The sequence below is a fragment of the Pseudopipra pipra genome, chromosome 14 (assembly GCF_036250125.1).
Source record: "Pseudopipra pipra isolate bDixPip1 chromosome 14, bDixPip1.hap1, whole genome shotgun sequence".
Classification (NCBI taxonomy): domain Eukaryota; kingdom Metazoa; phylum Chordata; class Aves; order Passeriformes; family Pipridae; genus Pseudopipra; species Pseudopipra pipra.
The window spans coordinates 1,754,726-1,766,397 of NC_087562.1; the positions used below are offsets into that span (position 1 = coordinate 1,754,726).

Consider the following 11,672-nt stretch of genomic DNA (forward strand, 5'->3'; position numbering starts at 1 on the left):
AACCATGGAGGCTTGAGGACAGGTGAGGTGCAGATTCCTCAGTGCACAGACACTCGCTGCCTCACTGGGGGGCTTTGCAAGGTCTCTTTGTGAGAAAAAACCACCTCGGTTTACCACAAACTCAAGACATTTTCGTGCAAAAGCTTTAAAGAGAAGAAGTCAACCCCTAGAGCATCCCCAGGCATCCACCCTACTGCGACCCAGGAGACCCCAACTGCTTCCCAGTTCAGCCCACCCTTCCTCACAGCTCTGTCTGCATCTGTCAGTCCTTGTCTGTACCCTGAGAAGCCTTCCCTTCTTGTCAAGCCCCTCTGAAGCAACAAACAGACCCTACCTGGTCACTGTGAAGACACTGCTGTTGCTGGAGTCACCAGATGCATCCAAAGACCCTGGGGGCAGGAGAAGAGGAGACACAGTTAGTGGGATGGCAGGGAAGTTGGACAGCAGGACTGGGAGGCTGGAGAGCTACATGACCTTCTGCAAAGACATCACAAGCCATTGTTTGAGGGTCTGGGGACCCAAAGAATCACTTCTGCCTGCAGTGAGCATTTTACACTCCTTGTCAAGCTCTTCTCTGTTGCCAGAGAAGCTGGTACAGGACTGCACCTACCCAGCAAAATGCAGGTGGCACAGCTTCAGACCTCTACCCCAAACTGGGTTTCCTCTTCTGTAACAAAGACTCAGACACATCCTTCTAATGGTTTCAATCATTCTGAAAGTAGCCCAGAACTGCAGAGCTGCCTTCAACTGTCCTGGTTTCAACACTTTGAGATACCACACACACAGGGAAGGTGGACTCCAACCCAGGACATCTCCATCTGGCCATAGCCTGACTCCATGTGGAAGCCAAGACACCCAAACAGCTTTTCAGCCTCTGCTCGGTGCTAAAACTGGGTCTTGCAAGCACAGTGACAAAACACTGCAGGATGAACTTGACTCTTTGTGCCCCCTTGTGCCAACAGCCTCTACTCACACAGACAGCGCCACCGCCACATCAGCACTCCCAGGGAGCAGGGCTGAGAGTTTCTGAGGGAAAAGCATCACAGCTTTTTCTGATCCTGCCTGCTTCAAGGTGAAATTTAACCCCAGAGGGGTCGAGATTAAAGCAATTAAGTTTCCTGTTGATGTTTTAAAGCCCTTCTGCGACAGATTTTAATACAAGGAGGTATTCTCGGGACAAATGAGGAGTAAAAAAGAAAAGTTTTTGCTGCCGTGCTATGGCAGCGCATTTTCTGCTTTATCCCTTCCAAAAGGAGACCCTGCATGGTGTTTGGCAGTGAAAGCTTTTGCACTTTTGTTGCAGATTAAGGTGCTTCCTTAGGCTGAGATTATGAGGTGCCTGGGTCCACGTTATGGACAGAAATCAAAGCAAAAAAGGAGGAAAAACAAGCGTTGCATTGGCCGGGAATCGAACCCGGGCCTCCCGCGTGGCAGGCGAGAATTCTACCACTGAACCACCAATGCTGCCCTGGGAGCTGCCCCAGCCTGCTCCTGCCTCCCCGTGGGCAGCAGGACACGGAAACCCTTCCGTCTCAATTCCACCCCCTGCTCCCTCTCACTGCAGGCTTTTCCGCTGGCGGGTGCGTTACAGAAGAGCACCGGGCTGAGGGTGCAGCCCCAAACCAGCACGGCTGAGCTCACGTGATTTAACTGTCACACACATAATTTGCACACCTGCACAACCAAGACCTGCTGTGCCAGAAGCAGTGTTTAGTCATGCCAGGACAACGGCACCCAAGGGATGCCAGAGGCTGAAGCCACTGCTGCTTCCAGGCATTGGTGCACTGGGACTGCTTAGTTTCTTTTCCACTGAACCCTCTTCCAGCTCTTCCAGTCTGCTTACAAACGTCTGCCCTTTGTGTTCTGGAAATTTTAGGACTGGTACAATATCCACAGGATGGTCTGGAGAGCACCATGAATTTGGAAAGGATCCAAAATCCTTCTCCTTCCCTTTCTTTACCCTTGTCCACCATCAACACCCTTCATGCACATGTTGATGCACCCCCAGGACAAACACAGCTCTCCAAGTTCTCCTTTGGATGACAACAGCTGCTCTCGAACTATAAATGATCTTTTTCAGGTCAACTTAATGACTAAGTCAAACCGGAGGGTGGTGAGGGGATGGGGATGCTCATGAGGGAACACAGCACTGCAGCACCACTTGGGCTCCAGGCTGGACCAATGACCCTCTTAAGAAGACTGCACCAAATGGGTCTCTCTCAGCAGAGATCTGCGAAACAGAAAGCAGAGAGGTCCAAAGAAAGCAGAGAGGTCCCACATGTCCTGAGCTGCTTCAAGACACCAAACCAACTCAGGAACTTCTCTTGAGAACCTTCCCTTGACCTTCCTCACACCTCTAATGGTCCAGATCAATGGGGACTCACCGCTGGATGCTGCCTCTGGCTTGGAGAGGGACTCCTCCGGGGTGGGCTCCTTTGGTATGTCTATTGACTGTTTGGCCTCATCCATTTCATCATCCTCTGGGATGACCAGCTTCATCAGGCTCTGGTTGCACACGTTTGCCACCTCCTTGATGTCTGAGTGAAGGCAGTGTAAGGAACACACGTGGGTAGGTGCCAGCCACGGAGAAGCCACCACAGCCCCACCAGGGCTGCCCCAACCCAGCTACTGCAACCCCACTCACGTCCAAACAGCCAGTGTGGGTGTTAGCACTTGGAGGGAGGACTTCTCCTGGCCCTCTCCAGCCATGCAGCTGGACCTGCGCCCCAGGGGCAGGAAGCAGGTGCTTCCCTGTGGGTTGCTGTAGCAGGAATGGGAGCAGCTCTGAGTTACAAGGATACTCTTCTTGCGATCATCGTAGGAGAGACACGGCAGGACCGCGGTCAGGATCCCTGAGGAGTAGGGCAGCATCACCCGGCCAGCCAGCTGGATGAACTCCCTCATCCAGCACATGGCTGTAAGCTGGATCAGGTCATCTGGAAGACAGGAGACAAGCAAGGGTGAGGGAAAGGACAGCACTGGCAGCTGAGCAAACCCCATAAGCCAATGACCACCTGCAAGCATGGAGCTACCTCTGCTCCATCCAGAGAGACCCTAGCCTGGGAAAGCTCAGTCCCAGAGGAGATCAACTAAGACCTGAATCTGCAGTGAGGCTGAGATTAAACACAATCATTAAGTTTTAGAGTTAACCCCCTTCAACTTATAATGAAGGTTTTCTCATTTACAAGTATTCTGTCAAGCTTACCAATGCATAAGGACATTTCCACTGTCACACTCATTGCATCTGTGTATCTGGGTCAAGCACTGTTCCTAGAGCTGGGGTTTTAACAACCTCCCCAAGTTCTGGGGCACTCTGCTCATGCAAGGCCAGGTTTTAGGCTTAAACAGTGTCAGCTTGATAAAAAGCCAGCAATCTCCCAAGAAACCCACTCCCACCCAGCAATGCTTAAGGAGCAGTTTAAGCTCAATGAGCACAACCTGGGGACAAGACCCTTCTCAGGAAACACATCCAGCTGCAGCTGTAACCCTCTGCCACTGCCTACACAGCAGACCCACAGGAGCTGCACTGCAGCACTGGCACAAAGCCCACACACATCCAACTGTCCAGCCTGTGCACCTCGTGCCACCAGAGGTTATGGTAAGCCCTTAAGGAGATCCTTCCAGAAGTGCTGCATATCCACAGGTGCCATGCACAGCCAGATATTTTTCTTTCAGGCCCTTCCGCTCTGGGAGGATGCCAGACCTGTGTTGTGTCTGGGCCATCAGCAATAGTGCCAGCTGTGGGAGAGCTGCCTCCCACCACAGACCAGGTCCTGTGCACTCACCCGCTGCCTGGCAGTGGATCACCAGGATATTGGCCATTTCTGCAAACTTGACACTGGAGGGATTCTTCTTGATCTCCTTGAGGAATTCCCCAAGAGCCACCTCGCACCTGCGGACAGGCAGAGCAGCTGGTCAGCGCACGGTCCCCTTGGATGGAGAAGTCAGGGAGAAGTTATGGAGACAATCCTGCAGGGTCACATGGAAGGGTGCTGGTGGCAGAAGTGCCTCCCCACAGGGGCAGGGCCAGGAAGGGACGAGGCCGAGAAGCTCATCCTGCCCCACAGCAGGGACTGCACACAGCTGTGAGGACAGAGGCAATGACTGCCCAGATCCCCCCAAACCTTCCCAAAACTCCCCCACAGCCACTGTGGATATGGAGGCGCCTGGGATGGGGAACACAGAGGGGAGCAGCTGGGCAGCCAATATCCAAAGTTTTCAGTGCTGGTTCCTCAACATGTGGATGCTGGGAAACAAAGATACAGAGAGGATCCAGAAGGGCTTGGCAGGAGGATAGGCCCAGGCTGGTCTCGCCACTTACTTATGCCCCACAAAACAGGTCCAGCCACTCTCTCCCAGCACAAAACACCAGGATCCTCTGACCCCTCTGAGAACACACAGCCAATCCTGCACTTCAAAATGCCTCCGTCTTGGAATCAGCAGCGTATACATGGAGCAAGCTCCCAATGCTTGCTCCTGTTCTCCACCCAGGAGACGCTGGGCTGGAGCTCTGCCTTGCTGAGAGAGGCTCACGTGCTGCTTCTTCAGAGAGCTCGTAACCCGTCCCAGCAGCACAGTGGCTGTGAAGTCAAGGCTTCAACCAAGCCAAAACAGTCTGTCCCCCAGGCACAGAGCAGGGTGTCCTCCCCAGCCACAACAAGCCGGGAGAGGCCCTTGCCAAGGACACTTTGATCCCCCACCGAAGCCGATCTCCTTCCCACCGCACCCACGGGGTTTTGCTGCAGTTATACAGAAGAGTTGCAAACCAAGGAAGAGGGTGATGGATGGACAGCAAACATGACACAGCCCTCACACTCCGCCAGCCTTCACACTCACATTTTTCGTATCTCCTTGCTGTTGTCTCCCAGGATCTGGAAGAGCCCGTCCAGGATTTCTGGCAGGTAATCCAAGAGGTTGATGTCAGGCACAGACTCCAAGACTAGGATCTAGCTCGGGGAGGAGTAAGAAAGAAGAGGTGAGTTTTGGAGAAGCTGATTAACATCACCAGCACAAATCTGGCAGGATACTGAGGAATTCAGAGCTGAGCTGTGTGGGATGGGGGGAAGAAAAAAAGGACAGCGTGGAGCTGCCCATCTCGGGAAGCAGCTGAGCTGGCACAGGAAGTGAGTGATCAGCCTGCAGCACTGCTACATTTCCAATCACAGCTCTGTAAAACAACGCAGGGATCAGGAATGACTGCCAAGACACATGCAGGCAGACCTAGGATGGCAGTGGTACAGCTAAGAGTCCAGGGACACACATCTCCTCAGACTCCAACCAGGCACCAAGAGCTTCTGCCCTGCACAGAGAGGAGAAAGCAAGGGGGGATCCCTTGCCTCCCAGAGAGCAACATCCCTCCATCACTGCTGGGTGATGAAAAGCAGCCTGGCACTGTCCCTTGGTAGACTATAACCTCTAGACCACAGTATGTCTATTTATACAAGCAACACTTTGACTGTACTTTCTAACTTGAGGTGCAGTGTCCTGAACAGGTTGGCAGAAGTGCAGTGTGATGTCCCTGTGACTGCACCAGCAAGGTGACAGGGAACTGCCCTTTTAAAGAAGATTAAAAACTAGGCTGGCTTAAAAACCTGCCCAAAAAAATCCAGGTGCCTGAGCTCACACATTGCCGTGGACATCTGCAGTTTGCCCAGACACGGGAAGCTGATGAGACACAATATTCTGGAGTTCAGACTGGCAGGAACATGTGGCACCCCGTGCACCTACCCAGGATATGATGAACTGGCGGGCATACTGGTTGTTGGAGTAAATCCTCTCACGCAGCAGTGGGATGAAGCCCACCAGGTCAAACTGGTTGCTCTCTGTCACGATATCCTGCAGAGCCCAAGCAGAGGGTGTTAGGAGGGATGGCTGCCAACTCATGTCCATGCAGACACCCCACCCTGTCTTTTTAAGGCACATGACAGGAAAAAGATGACAACCAGTTGATGCACGAGTCTGCAGGTCATGAGACCTGGGGAGAAGGAACCACACAGTTTATTCAGGCAATGAGCTAGGAACTCCCCCCCTTGGGCAGGGACTGAGCAAGACCCAGAGAGGGATGCTCCTGCCTGCTGTGTGGCAGCCTGGCTGAACAGGAGGACGATGGGAGCATCTCCAACTCATGCCTCAGTGGTGTGCTGCATACATGAGCAAGCACTTTTGCTGCAGCCACACGTATCAGGGTGGGGAAGTCCCCGAGCTTCCTTTAAAGCTCTTTCTACACGCTTGGTGGATTTTGCTGCCTGGCCGAGTCTCTCACCCCGGTGTGGCAGAGCTGATCTCCCAGCAGGAAGGTTTGCAGCAGGAGACTGGTTTAACTGGTGTGATAAAGAGGAGTGAGGGCAGGATCTGGGAGGGAGCTGCTCGCTTCTAAACAGCAGGAAAAAAGGAACTGGGAGGTCTGTGACAGTAAAAGCCCATCAGCAGACACAACAGGAACGGGAACCAAGCCCTGCACCCCAGAGCAGCAGCAGAGCAGCTCTGCTCACAAAGTGACCCACCTGGGCAAGGAATAGCAGAACAGCCCTTCTGTTGCCTGGGACAAGGGTGAAAACCCGGTCAGACTAAAACCTTGCTTCCCCCAGTTCCCAGGAGTTGAATGCACATGTGGCCCTGGGATAACCCACCAGCCCCTCCATCCAGCCACCCAAAAAGGCCCCCAGACCCTCAATCTAAGAGGCTGTGGTCCGTGAGAGAAAGAAATGTTTTACCAGCAGCCACAGGACTGAGCTGGGATGGTTTTAGCACCCGCAGCCTCAGGGACTGACATATCCCCAGCCAGGACATGCCTCCAGCCTACACCCAGGTCTCTCAGCTGGAGAGCAAAACTACCTTGAGGAGCCGATCGAGGAGCTCGGAGCCGCTTTTGACGTTTGGGTCAGGATCAGCAGCCAGCTGTGAACGACAGAAACAAGAGCCATTGCAGCACTGGGTCCCAGGTCTGCTCCCTGCTCTGCAGTGCAGCTCCCAGCAGGCTCACAGAACTGTTGCTCTCCTCTGGCATTACAGGGAAGGACAGAGAGGAAGACCCTTTATCTCCAATTTCTCATTAGGCTCCACCAAATTCTCCGGAGAGACTTCCTAAGGGGAATACCAAGCAAACTTCACCTCCCCCTGCTATGCAGGTTTTCATGGGCCAGTCACGCTCTCAAGAAGCAGAGAAATACAAGTTACCAGTGAAAATCTGCAAAGACATAGACATGGTTTTGACCCTACAGACCCCACAAAGCTGTAGTGCTGCAGAGCCACCTCGCCTGCAGCAGCTTTCTCAGCCTCATTTTCGAACACCATTCAACAAGGAGCAGGAAAATACATCCTGGAGGTGAGGATGAGCAGAGAGCAAGGTATCTTACAGTGAACTCCACACCCACAGCACCAGTGAAACCGTGTGGAAACTGCTCATTTTGTCCTTCAGACCTGTCTGGGTCAAAGTTTACTTGGAACACCGACCTTGGACAACCCGGTTTGTTTGACTTGGAGATGTCGAGGACTAGGGAAGAAGCCTCAGAACTCAAGTGTGGGAAAGAAAAGCACATGGGGGTTTAAGAGGAAGCTTCTTACCTTGCTGAGGCCATCAAAGAGCACATTGAAGTGCGGGAGGACAGAGCCTCTGGCCACCTTGACGATGTTGTAGAGAGCCTCGCAGGCGTAGTAGCGCAGGCGACTGTCGGCGTCATTGAAACACGTTAGCACTGGCTCAATCAGCTCCTTCAGGTACAGCCCAGAGTCCTGGTGGACACAAGGAGACTGCTCAGCCAAGGACCATGGCACAGGGAAGAGATGGCACTGCCCTGGCACGTACTGCAAACATTCTGCCCGTACCTCAGCCCTCCTTCCCAAAGATCCTGCTCGTGCTGCCGGGGCCGCCTGAGCTGGGGGTGGGAGGTGGAAGGGCTGCAACTCCTGTCAGCTCTGTTAACACGAATTAGCACCCAACCTGCTGAGTCTAGTCCAGCTGCTGGAGACTCAGGATGGAGAGATGCACTTTAAACACACCTAGGGGGAGCTGCCAAGGTGTAGCCCAGGCCAGAAAGCGCTCCAGGGCCCAAAGGATGAAGCTGGGTGTGCTGGGAAAACTCAAACACGACCCAGCTGAACGCTGGGAGGTAGGGAGGGAGCCAGGGAGCTGCAGGGCCGCCAGCCCGAGTCTCCCCATCACACTGACCCAGGAGGAACCGCTGTTCTCACACCACAACCTGCACAAGCCCCAGACCCCACCGCACCCACCTTGCCCAGGGCGATGGAGCAGGCTGCCAGGCCAATGAGTCCCCCTTTCCGGCTGTGGGGGTGCTGGGAGAGTGCAAACTCCTGTGACAGGATCTGGATGACGTGTTTGATTTGAGATGTGTTGTTCTGAGCCACAAACTCTCGCACCAGCCTGGGGAGAGGAGCACACGGGGGGGGGGGTTTAGGTTCTGCCCAATACAAATGCTGAGGGGTTTGGTTCCCCATGGGGACTTTCAGCCACGACAAACACCAGAGAAAGGGGTAATGAAATGGGGAATGCTGACAGGATCCACAAGTGAAACTAGAGCTCTCCCTTCCACCCTGCTCACATCCAACAGCAGCTCACTGCCCTCCTGCTGCTCCAGCCCGCAGCCTCCTACACCACTCAGGAGCTCTAAGCCCAGGATGGGCTCTCAAGGGCCACCCCAGTGCAGCTGTTTGCTTGCAGAGAAGAAGTTACCAGGTCTTCAAACTCCCTCTCCAACAGGGCAGGTCATTTATCCCCAGCAGGGCACAGGACAGCAGCCCAGAGGAGCTAAGCACAGACCAGGAGTGCTGGTAGCTCAGCACGGAATTGCTGCCCACCAGACCCACACACACTGCCAAGATTCTGGACCTTTCCCAGCCACCCACACACTGCTTCAGCTGATACCTCATACAATTAATTTTATATTAACAGTATATTTAAATACGCTCCTAAACAGTACGAGCCTTAATAAAAAGCCAACCCAGTTTCTATATGCAATACCTGCTCCACCCCAGGAACTTGCAGCTCGTTACCCAGAGATAATTAATGCATCACCCTGCTCAGATGAATGAGCTCCAGCCTACGGAACTGCTTCCAGGTCCCAGCTCGTCCGTCCAGCCTTTTGGCCCCCGTTTCCCTGCGGCAGAGCCACTGGCCAGGCAGGGAGGCACAGACAGCTGTGGAGTCAGATGTGGAGCCAGCTGTGGAGCCAGCTGTGCAGGCAGCTGTAGCATTGGTGGTTCAGTGGTAGAATTCTCGCCTGCCACGCGGGAGGCCCGGGTTCGATTCCCGGCCAATGCAGTGCTGTTTTTCCTCCATTTTTCTTGGACTTCTATCCACAATACAAGACTCAGGCCCCTCAAAAATTCTGCCTAAATCACTAACCTTCACCTTCACTGCCAATAAAGGTGAAAAAGCTTTCACTGCCTAATTCCATACAAGGTCTCTTTGGCACTATATGGATCTCACACTGCCCTCTCCCAAACAGGGGCCACTGGCCAGTCACGCACTTTATAATCCAGGAAAATCATTACAGAAAATGTTCACGAACTTTTCCTCCCAGGATTATGAACACCAGCTCTGCTCTGACCTTAGCAGCTGCTCCCTTTCTCTCCAGGGGCACCGGGCAGCCCCTCCCTACTCTTCCTACTCCAAAGCCAAGTTCTCCAACAGTTACAGCCCGACCCTTTCACCCAACAGCTGATTTAGGGAAAATGGCACCATCTCCAGTCCTGCTCCAAAAAGAGGAACACACCGAGCTCAAGCAAGACAGACCATTGGAGGGATCACTTTACTGCCTACATTTCATGGATGGAGCTTTGCTTGAATGGGAACAAGTTTACAGACTTCCTTAAAGGGTTCAAGATTTAATTAACGAGGCAAAAAGCCATGGAAAGTGAAGTGCAGCATCAGAGAGCCTAAAAGCAGCAGGAGCTGGTGCTCCTGCATCACCAGCCAGAGGAAAAGGAGGTTCCTGAGTTGAGAGGCAGCAAGTCCCTCCTGGCTCAATGCCATGGACATGGGAAAGATGCTCCTGGGGCTGTTCTGTGATGGGGTTTGGATGATCTAAACCTGTGAGATCTGCAGAAAAGGTTGGCCCTTGCCTTCTTCCTCCTCATACCCTTCCCAAATCATGTTTGCAGATTGATTAGCTGAACTGTCTGACCCCAAAGCAGACTTTGGTTGGTGTAAGCCAAGCACAGACTCACGGTCCCCCCAGCATGACCCCCAGCCCCAAAGCCCCCAGCTCCCACTGGGGTCACCCCTTCCCTCGGCACGCCGGATCCCCACGGTCCCCCCAGCGTGACCCCCAGCCCCAAAGCCCCCAGCTCCCACTGGGGTCACCCCCTCCCCCTACTCCGGGCCTCCCAGGTCCCCCCGGGGTGACCCCCACCGCCGCAGCCCCCGGCTCCCACCGGGCACAGCCGGACCGGTCCCTCCCGCCGCCCCCTGCCCGGTGGGAGCTGGACCCACCCCAAGCACCCCTGACCGGCTCCCGCCACGCCGGGGCCGCGTGGAGCCCCGGCACGCCAACACCCCTCCCCGCCCTTCCCCGGGGAGCCGGGTCGGCCTCCCCGGCCCCATCCCCGCAGCGGCGCCGCCCTCGATTCCCGCCGCCCTCCCCGGTTTCCTGGCATCTCCCGCCCCTCACTTCTCGATCTCCAGGGCCGCCACCTTCCTCTTCTCGTAGAGCTTGTCGGTGAGCGCCCGCACCACGCCGGGCGCCAGCGGCGCCAGGTCCCGCTCGGCGTTCATGGCCCCGCCGCCGCCGCCGGGCGGCCACGTGACCGCGCCCGGGACCGCGCCCACGTGACCCCGCCGGCGCGTCCACGTGACCACCGCGGCCCCGCCCCCCGGGACCCCGCCCCGCCCCCGGGACCCGCCCCCGCCGCCGAGGGGCTCGAGGGAAAGGGCGGAGGGGAGAGCGGGAAGCTGAACAGGAGCCAGAGTGTGCCCAGGGGGGCAAGAGGGCCAATGGATCCTGGCCTGGATCAGGAACAGGGTGGCAGCAGGAGCAGGGAAGTGATTCTTCCCCTGGGCTCAGCACTGGTGAGGCCACCCCTGGAGTGCTGTGTCCAGTTCTGGGCCCTCAGCTCAGGAAGGACATGGAGGGGCTGGAGCAGGTCCAGAGAAGGGCAACGAGGCTGGGGAAGGAACTGGAGCACAGGTCCTGTGAGGAGAGGCTGAGGGAGCTGGGGGGGCTCAGCCTGGAGAGGAGGAGGCTCAGGGGAGACCTCCTCACTCTCTACAACTCCCTGACAGGAGGGGGGAGCCAGGTGGGCGTCCCGAATCCAAGGGGCGGGGGAGCACAGGGCAGTGGGAATGCCGGCGGTGGGGATGCCGGCGGTGGGGATGCCGGCGGTGGGGATGCCGGCGCTGGGGATGCCGGCGGTGGGGATGCCGGCGGTGGGGATGCCGGCGCTGGGGATGCCGGCGCTGGGGATGCCGGCGGTGGGGATGCCGGCGCTGGGGATGCCGGCGGTGGGGATGCCGGCGGTGGGGATGCCGGCGCTGCAGTGGCGGAGCGCGGCCACGCGGGAGCGCCGTGCCCTTGGAATGTTGCCGGGATCATCCCGGCTCCGGGCAAAGCTCCGGCGGGACTTTGGCGCTGGAATGAGCCTCGTCCCGGCCGGGGGCGAGCCCGGGCACCGGGACCCCGAAACACACGGCCATGGGGCGGGGGAACGGCGGAGGC

At 56.1% G+C, this 11,672-nt stretch overlaps 2 protein-coding genes and 2 non-coding genes across 4 annotated transcripts in view; 2 read left to right on the forward strand and 2 right to left on the reverse strand.

Annotated features, from left to right (window-relative positions):
• VAC14 (VAC14 component of PIKFYVE complex) overlaps window positions 1-10,809 on the reverse strand; it is a 55,846-nt gene extending 45,037 nt beyond the window's left edge. The window contains exons 1-10 of the mRNA XM_064670704.1: window positions 10,629-10,809; window positions 8,230-8,380; window positions 7,564-7,731; window positions 6,835-6,897; window positions 5,728-5,835; window positions 4,837-4,946; window positions 3,786-3,892; window positions 2,802-2,936; window positions 2,385-2,537; window positions 335-389 (exon numbers count right to left, since the gene is read on the reverse strand). Coding sequence (XP_064526774.1) covers window positions 335-389; window positions 2,385-2,537; window positions 2,802-2,936; window positions 3,786-3,892; window positions 4,837-4,946; window positions 5,728-5,835; window positions 6,835-6,897; window positions 7,564-7,731; window positions 8,230-8,380; window positions 10,629-10,732 — 1,154 coding nt within the window. The 5' untranslated portion in view covers window positions 10,733-10,809. The remainder of the gene's footprint in view (window positions 1-334; window positions 390-2,384; window positions 2,538-2,801; window positions 2,937-3,785; window positions 3,893-4,836; window positions 4,947-5,727; window positions 5,836-6,834; window positions 6,898-7,563; window positions 7,732-8,229; window positions 8,381-10,628) is intronic.
• Window positions 1-11,672, forward strand: part of IL34 (interleukin 34) — a 127,292-nt gene that overhangs the window by 76,355 nt on the left and 39,265 nt on the right. The window lies entirely within an intron of this gene.
• TRNAG-GCC (transfer RNA glycine (anticodon GCC)) lies at window positions 1,394-1,464 on the reverse strand. The gene has a single exon. It is a non-coding gene; the product is annotated as a tRNA-Gly (tRNA).
• On the forward strand, window positions 9,207-9,277 carry TRNAG-GCC (transfer RNA glycine (anticodon GCC)). Its single transcript has one exon. It is a non-coding gene; the product is annotated as a tRNA-Gly (tRNA).